Raw genomic sequence first — 12901 nt, 5'->3', positions numbered from 1 at the left:
GGGGGGAAAAGATTGAGTTAAGAAAAAACAAACAAACAAAAAAACCACAATCCATTGCTTATAAGCAACACATTTAAAAAACCAAAGATATCAAGAGTTCAAATGAGGGGCTGGATTTTTTTAATTATACATCAAATGATTCCCCCCTCCAAAAAAGCAAGAGTTCCATTTATACTTTATTACAAAGCAAAATAAACATTAAAAAAATAAAAAGGGATAAACAAGGAAATTCTTATCTATTTCAGAACTGTTTTGCATGACTTCATATGTATAATGCACATTATATTTCTTGCCTTCCCAACATTTTTTCAGTTTTAATCATATCCACTCTCTGTGTTGAAGGTGCAAGGGGAATATACTTTTCTTGGAGGAAATATTTATTATATGAAGCATGAGGCTTTTGTATAACCTACAAGGTTCTACCCGTAATACTGGATACTGGTGTTTTTTTTTCTTATCTCAATTTTATAAAATAGGCATACGGGTTGGCAATCATTGAAATATTTTTCTGTAATAATTGACGCTTATGATGTTTGTCTATCCAGTAGCTTTTCCTCTTTAAAATGCCTTAAGAGTATTCAAAATTACATCAGTCCAAGCTAGACCTCTTCTGTGTATATTTGGTCAGAAGCTCTTCTCATCTTTGTTTTATTTTGCATCACTTTTATTTCATCATGTTGTATATATTGAGTTCAAATCTAGTAATTCTGCCATTGGTGAAGAAAATTGTGTGTTGTAGAAATACTGACTGATCCTCCAGATTTCTCTTAAACCATCCACTTTATTATTTCTTACAGCATAAATAGTATTCAATCATATTTATATATCATAACTTCTTCATCCATTCCCCATTTATTGGTACCACCTCAGATTCTTATTCTTTGCCATCTCAAAAAACTTTAAATATTCCTGTACATTCTTAGTTTTGCTCAGAACTTATCCTTCCTTTATCTTTCCCTTCCCTTTTCTCTAATTTCCTTTCTTTCACTCCCCTTTTCCTATTTCCCTATTGAATGAAATTCATTTCTATACTCAACTCTCTGTGTGAATATGTATTCTTTCCTCCTTTGACCAGTTCAAATAAAAGTAGGTTTAAGGGAGAACTCTCCCCACTGCTTCTTCCTTGTATAGTGATTGCATATTCTGATTATGTGAACTAATTTTCCTTAATTCTTTTCCTTAACTCCCCCCACTAGAATGTTCCTTTTCCCCTTACTTTCTATTAAGATCATCAAGACATAATAAAACCACTCCCAAGTCTTGTCTAATTATGACCCTGATAGCTTTCTTGCATTATTTCATATTAAAATGTAAACAAATTATCGGTTAGTCTTTTATATTTATTCATGTTTCTCTATTTTCACTTAAATGCTATGTTTGAATTTCAAAGTTTGTACAACAGGAATGCTTGCAAGTCCTCTATTTCATTAAAGCTTAATTTTTTCCAATTTGGCTTGGGTAAACTATTATTGGGTTGTGAACCTAGACACTTTGCCTGCTAAAATATCACATTCCAAGCTCCCTGTTCCTTAACAGTAATGGCTATTAAATCATGTATAATTTTGACTAAATCCTTGAAACTTAGGAATATTTTTTTCTTTGACTTGGACATCCTGGATTTTGGCTTATAGCATTCCTGGGAGATTTCAATTTGAGATTTCTTTCAGGTGTCCAGTAGAATTATACCAGCTATTTCTAAATGGTCTGGGCAGTTTTCTTTTAAGATTTCTTGAAATATGATGAACCAATATAATTAGGTCTATGAACTAGAACTGGTATGATCAATGAAGTTGCTAGTTAGCACCTGCTTCCACTGTAGTGCCTGCTAGGGGCCTGTGGATGCTCTGATATGGGTCTAATAGAAAAGATGAGCCATTATGTTAAAGACCATTGCATCCATTGTCCCTATTTTGCAAGGTTGTCAATCTGGTTCAAAGGGAATGATAAAATGTCACAGTTGGAAGGGATCTTAAACCTCTTTCTTTTAAAAAATGAAGCCCAGAAAGACCAAATGAGGTCTCACAGCTGGTTTGTGTAAAATCCAGGTCTAGAATTGAGATGCCTTCCACATCAATGTTTTTAACACTATACACACTGCATTATAGATTTGTGCATATCTACATGAGTGCATGTGTGTGTAAACAATGAGTTTTGCTGTTATTACTCCAAAAAAGGATTCCCATCAAGCATTGCTCATTCAGTAGATGGGGCTTTGATAAGTCTTTTACAATTGGATTTCCATTCAGAATTCTTACACACTCTGCCAGATACAATTCTCAAATTTTCTATTGTAATGAATGGGTTGTATGTAGAAGCACAGAATTAAACATTTGAAGGCCCAGCAATCTTGTACCTAAATTGTAAATGACATGTACCCAGCCCAGTTGAAATTACTAAGGAAGGCAGCATTAACTGATGGACAAAATAATGCAGTATGTACGTTGGGAGCAGCTTACCCAGAAGAGAGATAATTAGGTTAGTCAATTGGTCAGCATATCCTTTCACTCAGTTCTTACCTTTAATTCATCTGCTCACTTACTACATCCTGCAATCTCTCTCTTTCCTTTGTTTCTTACTGGTGCACATTTCTCCAACTTAGTGCTTTTTTAACTGACTTTTTTTTCTCCTCTCACTTTCCAACTTCTATTTCCCAAGGAGTAATCTACAGTCTTTTATACAATAGGGATTGTTCATTTGTGATAATTATATCCCCAGCTTCTAATAGTGTCTGATAACAAGAGTTTAATGAATGCTTATAGAGTAATTGACTCAACTACTTGTGATCCTATCCTTTAGCCTAATTACAACCTCTTCCTCATATCTGAACCACATTATGTTCAAATGGAATAAACATATTTTATCATACTTTTCAGGACTCCTGGGGATTCCAAATATTAGTAGGCATCACAGAAAAACTCAAAGGTCCAAACTAGTAATTTTTGTACCATTGTCTGAACAAAGGAGTCCTCTCTAAGTCAAAAAAGGGGTAAGTCAATTCAGCTTATCAAATTTCTTATCAAAAGGAATTATGGGAAAAAATTGAAGAGGACAAGAAAATGTCAATGAAAAAATCAAAGCTCACGGAAAGATAGGATGCAGATTTCTTGGAATGAGGGACTTTTTTTCTTTAAATCTCCAACACTTTGTACAGAGTAAGCACTCAAATTACCCTGAAAAAGCAATCAATGGGAAAAGAAAAACCATTAAGAAGGAAGATAAACTAATGGAAGGAAGAAAGGGAAAAAAGCAGAAATGAAATAATAAAAAATTGGCTGATATTGAAATCCAGAGAAGATAGGAAAATTGCAGCATTGAGAATATTGCTGAGCAAAAGGAAGTGAAAGAAAACATCTTTGGATTATCATCACCAGTGAATTTGCCATTGCTTTCTTCCATTGAAACATCTATCCTTATTGAATATAAGCTCCTTGAGGAAAAGAATATTTCATTTTGGGTCTTAAAGTCCCTAATACCTATTTTAGAGCTACAAAGATAATAGGCTTTTAACAAATTGCTTGCAGACCAATTCCTCAGAGTAGCTTCAGAGATACATTTCTGGGTTGGGGGGAAAAAAGGAGGTATTGCACTTCTTCATGGAAACACTGGAACATCCATTCTCAATCCTTTATCACAACATAGAACGCTGTTCCTTATTAAGACATGCTCTCTCTCAGGACACTGATTGTTGAACTCTCTTTACCCAAACTCTCCTTTTCATTTTCATGATTTTAGGGAATTTAAACATTTCAAGCTTATAGTCAGGAATAACCAAATTTTCTTCCTAGAAAACATTTAAAAACCACCAAAATGGCCTCTTATTTTAAGACTTAGGACATCATCTATCTTATCTCAGTTTCTTCACACTAAGTTTATTACTATTAAGACTGAAAAGAAGGAATCAGATGAAAGATATTTGACTTTATTACATCAAGTTCACAGAAGGTAATAAAAACATTTTTTTAATGGCTTTGTGATAAGTCCAGTATGAGATTGAGGTCTTGGGCTTACACATGGCCTTTCATAATTGTTCTAGCCTCAATATATACTAGTCATGGACACAGAATAAATCTAATTGCTAGGATTTTTATCAGAACTCCAGCAAGATAATACAAAGAGTCATCAGCCCAAAGGAAGGCAAAGGAAGTAGGTCTCAACTGAGGTTGATAAGGGGTATTAATGTTAAAATATATAGGTTTTTGATTCTTTAAGACATGTCGATCATTCTAATGCACCTTCAATGGAGGATAGGTTGCTCCACAACTTAATCTGGACAACTTCAGAGAAGTGGAGAAGAACCAGTCTATGATCTCTACTCCTCATCTCCCATGACCCTCAATATACCCATGCTATTCAAATCTTCTTGTCTTGGTGAATTCACACTCATCTTCCTGGACATCAGTCCAGCATCTTACCCAGGAAAAGCCAACTGATTCAGGAACTCTTGAATAGGATAGGACTTTTCTCCGGTATGCCTCTTCATCTACCACTATGTTGAAATAGAAAAAAAAGTCTAAAAATCACTGCAGAAAGTAGGCTGATCCAAACTTCCACTATTTCTCTCACTGACCTGAAACTTTCATGACATTGTTTCCTTTTGGTTTCTGGACTATCAAGTTCTTTCCTTTTGAAGCAATTCACCAAATTCCCCCTTCAGTGGTCAATCTTATATGAAATGATGCTGTTATCAATCTTGAGTTGTCCATGTTTTTTTTTTGTTTTGTTTTGTTTTTTCCCCCAAACTTAGAGCCAGTTCCCACCAGGAAAACTTCCAGCTTTTTCTCCAGAACCTCAACTGGCCCAAATATTCCAGCTGTGTTCCTCTGGAGAAGGATGACAGACAAAAAATATAAACTTCTCCCATTTTATCCAATTTGACTAGAGATAATGGGCACAGCAAGGAAGCCACATCAAAATTTGAATATACATGCTGAGGAATGAGGGACATTCACCATAAAATTCTTCTCTGAAGTCACAGAGTACACCTGCTGTTCTCTCTGTTGACCCCAGATTCTACAGAAGATAAAGTGTTTTTTCATAGCTTGAATGAACTCAGCTTGTCTAGACAAAATTCTCCCTACCTACAAAATAATTCTCTCAAGCAATTTCTTCAAAGTAGAGGTCTGTCTCTTGACTCAGAGAAGACCAATTCCAAATAAAAGCTCTTCTGCTAATTTGGATGTATCAAAATTGCAAATCATTTCTACCCTGTGTGAGTTCTCTGGTGTTTCATAAGCCGAGAGCTTCGAGAAAAACTTTCTCCACATTGAGAACATTTATAAGGTCTCTCTCCAGTGTGGGTCCTCAGATGTCGAATCCAATTGGAACTGTGAGAAAAACTGTCTCCACATTCATGACAGGTATAGGGCTTCTCTCCTGTGTGGATTCTTTGGTGTCTAATGAGGTTGGAGCTGTGAGAGAAGTTTTCCCCACACAGAGGACATTTATAAGGTTTTTCTCCTGTATGTATTCTCTGGTGCCTAGTAAGATACATATGCTGCCTGAAGCTTTTCCCACATGTCAAACATTTAAAGAGTTTCTTCTCTCCTCTCTGGGTTCCATGATTTGTGATAATTGTACTGTTATTTACTGTTCCCCCATATTCAGAGAAAGGGTAAAATCTCTCTCTCTGATGGGTTCTCTCATGTATGACAAGATGTGAACTTCTAGAGAAATCTTTTCCACATTTAGAGCATTTACAAGGTCTCTCTCCTATGTGAATTTTCTGGTGCCTAATAAGATTTGAATTGTTAGAAAAATTTTTTTCACACACAGGACATTTATGTAGTTTCTCTCCTGGATGAGATTTATTTGGTCTTATCAATTCATTGGAACCTAATGCCCAAGCTGTGGATTTTCCCAGTCTCTCCTCTGGAAAAGGAGTATATTGTCCTTCTGCTTTTTCCTGCTCAGGATTCCAGCAAATCTCTATTTCTGAATGGCCTGAAGGCATTTCTTGAAGCTGTTTTTCCATAAAATGTTCAGAAGGAGAATTCTCTTCCTTATTTTCTTTCTTCTCTTCTGGTAGGATAAAGGGAAAAACAAACAAGAGTTTTATCCCTGAACCACAAGGGGAAAAAAGCTACTGAACATTATCCATCTGAAATATCCTGATTACTGATTATATACATCAACCATGTATTAGCCCAGAAGAGGCTAATACTGTTTCAACTTCCTAAAGAGTTCTCAAAAAAAAATTCTAGGAAAGACTAGATAGGAATCATTATATGTAAAAACAAACTAATTATTGAGAAACTAAGATTCATTTAAGGAGAATGACATTAAGGCAATTAGCAAACAAGTCAACCTCCCGCTTAATTTTAGGCTTTACCTGTGACCTCTGTTTTTCTGTATAATGTAGAATGGATAGAGAGTGGTAAAAGTATATAGAATGATGTTCTGTCAAGGATCCACATTCCTTTTGGTAGCAGCAGAATGATCTTACCATCTAAGTGCCCAAGGAATTATGTTCAAGGAAGCTTTCCCATTTGTGAGCTTTTTATTCCTCACCTATAGAAGAGATTCTGCAGCTCCCTTGCTCCTTGGCACACTGGAGACTGGGATCCCATGACTTTTCTTTTTGTTCTACTAGAGTGGCTAGATCCTGATTGGAAATCTGAGATTCTGTCAAAACAAAATGCAAAATCAGTTCTTTCCTCTAATTCCTAAGAATTAGTACAAGGTAAGCAAGTATTTAAGGTACCTCTGAGAAATTTAGTTCATATATATTAGGAATTTACTGTTATTTCCCATCAGATATACCACAATCTCCTCTTTGTTGATTTTCAAAGCTTTCAAAGCATTAAATATATGTAAATGTGTTTGTACTTTGTTCTCAAAAGAGGACCATGACATCAGGGAAGTGATGCCATACCATGCAAATGAATTTTTTCTGAATGAGGCAGGCTGTGTAAAGTCACCAGCCTCACTTTCTCCTCTCTGAAGCATCTGAGTCCACTGGCTAAATATTGATTAGGATGACTGGAGATGATCCTGGATGCAGTGGGAGACCTTGATCTTTTAAAGCCAAGATCTTTTCCAGGTCTCAGTTTGACTGAAGCAATGGCCCATTCAGTGATTATGGCGAAGTAAGAAAGAAGTGAGACAAAGAATGGTCTTTTTTACCTAATTAAAAAAAAAAAAAAGAACCAGATCAATGTTCAAGGGGAAGACCCATAGGATTTGGCCAGGAGTGCTGGCCAAAACAGCACTCCAGTAAGGCAATCAGGACCAAAACAAAGACCAAATGGGACCTTTTGTTGGCCAGTCATAGAAAGCTAGTGTGTTTTGGGCTTAAGTAATGGTCCCAGAGAAAGAAATCTAGCCCATGAACCCCAAGATATAGAAAGCTAGTGTAAACTAACTGCCAAAGTACAGAGAAATGACAATAAAAACACATGGGGAAGACATTTAAAAAAAAAAAAAAAGTAGTGGAGGAAAAAAAAGGAAGTTTTACTCTGCTGTGACATTTAGTTGACAGTTGCTAACAGTGTGATTTCAGGCCAGTATCTTTAAGAGCTAGATTAAAATATAAAATAATCTTGATAGGAATATTTAAGTTAAAAGCAGAAAAAATATGGAAATGAGATATTACTGAGAGAAAAACTCACTATACAAAACATGAAAAGATTGCTTTGCTCTCCCCTCCTCAATTATCTGGGGCTCACATCAGACAAGATAAAAAAGAATTGTCAGAGGAATGCTGTTTAAAAAACAACATGAACTTAGCTACCAGGATATAAAAACTGAATTATAACATGCAGAAATAGAGAATGTGCTAATTAATATAATTATTATGTTATTATTTTTTAAGGTCACACTGATAGCAAGTAGAAAAGCCAATATTCTAATCCAGGTCCTATTATTAAGATCCGTGCTCTTTCTACTGCATTAGGCTATAGAGCTGCCACAAAATAGCCAAAATTACAAGAGCCCATTTGGTCTAGTAATTCCTTTGTTCCTGATATATCCTACTCCAGGACTACTAACATGGTTCATTGGTCCTAATCTTAGGTAATAGACCTTGTAGCATTGAGATCCCAAGCCAAAATGGGTCCACATTAGATTGGTTCTTCCCTCTATCTGACTCCTCCTGTACTACATGGAACTTATATAAGTAGCCTGGCTATCCAAGGGATAGGTACTACTGCAAGATAACCATTGATCTTTATTACTGAGTAAGAAGTTCTTACCTAATGCAACCACATGCTCATAATTTTCCTGCATGGTTTCTCTGGAAAGAGCCTTCTTACTGAGTTCCTGATGCCTCCATTCCTCCTGAGAAAGGTATGCTGCCACATCCTCAAAAGTCACAGGCAACTGAAACTGTACAAAAACTCCTTTTTAACACATACTACTCTAAGAACTATTGACTATTAAAATGTAAAAGAAAAACTACAAACATTGAGGGCAGGATTTGTATATGAATACATATGGTCTATGTTATATAGAGACAACAAATGAAACAGAGAGATGATACCCTCATACAGATTTTCTGCACATGACTTGATATGGAGGTTCTGAAATAATAACATTCAGGTAATAGAAATTAGAGCACAGGAAGAATAATGGGAACCGCCATATCACCTGAGACCCCCTTGTCTCTTTGTCTTTGGTGCCTTCTGCCTTTGAAGGAAATATAGAAACCCAGGGAGTAGATGATGCTGAAGGAGACAAATCAAAAGAATAAGAATAGCATTCTTGTTCCTATTTTGATGCTATGTTATTCACCACAAAGAGCTGATTTCTCCCGTACTGCTCAGTTCCTGTTGAACTGACATTCTAAAAAAAAGAAAAACAAAGGTATATACATGGTAAATTGGTTCCAAATAGTGGTGTTGATTCTAAATTGTGTTCTAATTCCTACTTGTTATTATATTGAATATAGGAATTATATATTTTTTGCAGCCTATTTCCCCACCACCATTATCACCCCCCCCCCCACATACTCCAAATCAAAAAAAGACACTATCAATGTATATCCCATTCTTAGGCAGAACCATAAACCCTTTGTGGTTACTTTTTCTAACATCCCTCCCCTCAAGGGGTTTCTCTCCCCAGATGAATCTCTGCTCCTCACCCCTCTCCTGTAGAGACTGGGGCCCCCCATTAGGGCTAGGGCCCGGCAGCTCCTGTAGTTCAAGGCAAGGGCTCTGCTCAATATCTGATGGCTCCAGCTTGAAGTTCGGTGGTTCCTGTGCTGCTTTCAGTGGTGAGGTCTCTTTCAAAGGTACTGCTTGTCTCTGCCCATGGATTGTAACCTAGAAACCAGCCCATATCATTCATTACTCTAACAGGGCCCAATGGCAAATCGTATCACTACTGGATTCTAAAAAAGAATCCTTAATAGTAAACTTCAAGGCATACTTCACGAAAAGAAAGAAGGATGATTTGAACTAAGTATACTGGACAATCACATAGGTACTGAAAGAAATGATGCGACTGAAATAGACCTGGTCCCTGTTCAAAGAGGTATTGTCACATTTATCTACACTGTTCCCATTCAGACCTTACACAACTTCACTGGCTACTCCTTTGAGCATGGCAGCATCCTCGAGAAGTCAATTTGTGTGGCTTGAAAACTAGTGTGCTTGAAGTGTCAAACTTGCTTTCCAAGTTAACAGACCAACTGGGAATGAATATTGCAAAAGAGAAAAGGCCAGGACATTGATGCTTGGGCATAGTGGGAAGAGCAATTATTGAAAGGCAAAAAGAATTATGCTGAGTTACAGCTCTGTTACTTACTAGTTGGGTAATCACAGTCAAGTAAGAGTCAGTCACACCTCTCTGAACTTCAGAAACTCAGTTGGAAAACTGGACTATTTATGAGATACATACCCTAATACTGCTGAAAAGGAGGTACTTTAAACCTTTCTAGTCTTGCACAGAGATTTGCTGCCCCAAACTACAAATTTCATCCAGCCTGACTCACAGGAGTCTTCCTGTTCCTGAGAAAGTGAAGCTTCAAAGCTCACAGCTGAAGTCATCATTCAGCTCAGGGTCTAGCCTCAGTCCAAGAAGAGGCCCTACTCAAGTTTCCTGGAATTCTCTTCAGATATGCTCCTGAACAGGAAAGAAAAGCCAACTTCTTCCCAGGAAACCCTATGTAATGTAAATATCACAAATAGCAATTCTTCTGCTTTTCTAGGTCTGCCTGCTGAAAGCTACCAGGGCCAATGTGTCAAATGCTAACTGCAAGTAATAAAAACCTCACATTTACATAATACTTACTTATTACTTATTACTCAACAACCTCAAAGTATATAGTAGAAGCATTTTCCCACTCTATATTCCCCATCTACTTTACAGATGAAGCTTAAAGTCAGAGATGTCCAACAACTTGCCTATGGTCACCCAGCTAATGAGTGCCAGAGCTGGGAGCTCCCTCTAGGTTTCCTGACTTTCAAGTTCAATGTTAATTTCACTCTACTTCCTGGGGGAAATTAAACTGCCTTATGGTCCAATCTCTTATACCCTATCAAGTGTCACAGAAGGCTTTCTCACCTGCTCATGTTCTTTCTGCAACTCCTCCACAAGAGTCACCGCCTCTTCCCCACTCCCTGGATGTCGCTCCCGTACCCTCGTCTGGATGTCGCCAGGGAGGACGGTCAGAAATTGCTCCAATACCAGCAGCTCTAAGATCTGCTCCTTGGAGTGCATCTCGGGCCTCAACCAGCCATGACAAAGCTCCTGGAGTTGGAGGAAAGCCTGTCGAGGTCCAGCGGCCTCTTGGTAGCAGAAATGCCTGAAGCACTGGTGGCAGATCTCAGGGCTTGCTCTATCACCCACCATGGAGATTTCCTGCCCTGAAGAACAGTCTTCCTCCAGCTTGACTATCAGGAGCCCCTCCAACTCCTGAGGAGCCGAAATTGGGCAGCCCCCGGCTGAAGTCATCGCTCAATGTAGAGTCTAGCCTCAGAACTTTCTGCGTGCTCTCTTCAGATCAGTTTCTGTAGGGGAATGTTCGAGAAAAGTTCAGGTTCTCTCCAGGAATCTTAAGGGAAAGTGAAAAGTATAAGAAAATGACACACAAGTTCTCCCCTTTTCTCCTGTCCCAGCTTTATTCTCCAAGTCCCAAATCCCACTCCCGTCAGCCCAGGCCCCTCTTTCCCATACAATGGAGAAGATATCAGTCTTTAATTAAGTGCTCTGGGTTCGAGGTCAGGCCTTACTTTACCATCGGCTCTCCTAAACCATCACTGAAAAAATAGTTTATCAAAAAAAAAAAAAAAAGGGGGGGGTGTCAAGCCTCTAGTTTGGTGCCTCTGAGCTGGGGCCAAGTAGAGACAAAAAGCTCGTTATGGTTGAAGTTTCAATGGACAGTTATTTTATTAATGAGTGTCCTTACAGGATCTTCCGCTCCCAGAGCACAAGAAGTTCCCTTCAGGATGCAGGATATAGGAGATGGGGTGGGGGAGGGGGCCCTCTTCACCAAGGATGCCCTCCCCGGCCTCTCTCCCCCTCCACAGTGATGCCCTTCCCGGCTGGCCCTCCACCAATCAGTGCTGCTTCCCCAGCCTCCCCCTGGCCCCAGCCAGAGATGACTTCCCAGCCCTCGCCCATCAGTGGTATCCTCCCCAGTCTCCCACCCTCCCCCTACAGCGGTGCAAGATTAGAGAATTGTCCTCCTCCTCACCCCAGCTTCCCATTCCCCACAGCGTCCCTGAGGAGGAATCCGGGCTGCCCTTCACAGTATCCGCCTCTGTACCCCCCGGACACGGTCTAGAGAGGGAAAATGGAACTACGCCCAGTCCCTAGGGACTCACCCACTCGGGCCGGGTTAGGGGAACCCAGTCAGTTCTTTGGATTTACACTCGGCTCCCTGCCCGGAAATCTAGTCAAGATTCTCGGAAACGCCTCAAATTCGAACAGCGCATGTTCGGGAGGAACTCTAGAACTCCATTTCCCGAAAGTGCCGGCGGCGAACGTGTTGCCTCCCTTTAAGTCACGCATCTCATTGGCAGCTTCAATGACCAATAGGAGAGGAGAATTTTGCTCGTGGGGCATATGTGGGCGGGAGGGGTTCACGTAGGACCAATCAAAGACGATGGGAAGGGAATGCACCTCGGTGACAAGCACCACAAAGGCTGTATTATAGGCTTCCTGTAGCAAATGGGACTGGGGAAAGAGAGGGCAAGCGATCAGGGTTGGTGTAAGCACCTGGGACAGGGAACTTTGACTGGAAACTAGAGAAGCCGGGCGCTGAAGACAAAGGGGAGGTTTGCACGGGGGATTTGTATTGTCCCATCAGGGAAAACATCTGCCTTCTTATCGAGTGCCTGAAGGAGAGGGCGACTAATGTCTTTTCCTGGTACTTCCCATAGCCGCCAGTGTGCGCACCGCACAGGGCACTTGTAGTTTAAAACAAGCACAAAAAACAGTTATTGTAGGCTAATTAAATGCAAACTAAAGGCATTAAAAAGTCAAAAATACCAAGGAAAAATGTAAAAAGTGGGAAAGTAGAGGGGTTAACATTACCAGATCTTCAAACTATACTTCAAAGCATTAAATTGTATCAAAACTTATTTGATATTGGTTAAAATATATAAGTCAACAAGCAGAACAGAATAGGTGTGCACTTTAGAAGCAAACAACTCCGGTAGTATGGTATTTGATGATCGCCACAACCCCAACTCCTGAAGCAAACCTTATGAACAAAAACTGCTAGAGAACTTGGAAAGATGTCCGGTGGAAATTAGGTATAATGACTCCTTGTCATTAGGAGTACCAAATGACAAGACTAGTTCTGATAGGTACTAGAAGTTTTGAAGGTGGGGATTTGTGCAGAAAAAATTCATAGCCTCAGGCCATCTTCCAGTGAAGGGGAAACAGCTTTATTATGATACCATGAGTCAGGCAAAGTTCTTGATGAATATGCCATTTATAAGATGCTTATAAAGCGGAC

General features: G+C 39.1%; 1 protein-coding gene across 3 annotated transcripts; it reads right to left on the bottom strand.

The window, feature by feature from the left end:
- Positions 1-3898: 3898 nt before the first annotated feature.
- Positions 3899-11894, bottom strand: LOC141561191 (zinc finger protein 263-like). 3 transcript variants are annotated; one of them, XM_074300451.1, is made up of 7 exons: positions 11763-11894; positions 10501-10990; positions 9077-9257; positions 8584-8660; positions 8190-8322; positions 6508-6621; positions 3899-6018 (listed from the first exon to the last, which is right to left on the bottom strand). In XM_074300451.1, the coding sequence occupies exons 2-7, from the start codon at positions 10888-10890 to the stop codon at positions 5201-5203; spliced, it is 1713 nt and encodes a 570-aa protein (XP_074156552.1). In that variant the 5' UTR covers positions 10891-10990; positions 11763-11894; the 3' UTR covers positions 3899-5200. The 3 variants fall into 3 exon arrangements, with proteins under 3 accessions (XP_074156552.1, XP_074156551.1, XP_074156553.1); XM_074300450.1 differs by having other exon boundaries at positions 10501-10946; positions 11763-11888; XM_074300452.1 differs by lacking the exon at positions 11763-11894 and adding an exon at positions 11633-11752 and having other exon boundaries at positions 10501-10946.
- Between the last annotated feature and the right edge of the window lie 1007 nt (positions 11895-12901).

This window comes from Sminthopsis crassicaudata, chromosome 3, assembly GCF_048593235.1.
Source record: "Sminthopsis crassicaudata isolate SCR6 chromosome 3, ASM4859323v1, whole genome shotgun sequence".
In the NCBI taxonomy this organism is placed as follows: domain Eukaryota; kingdom Metazoa; phylum Chordata; class Mammalia; order Dasyuromorphia; family Dasyuridae; genus Sminthopsis; species Sminthopsis crassicaudata.
Note: the sequence above shows the minus strand (reverse complement) of the source record. Positions and strands in the feature narration are given on the sequence as shown.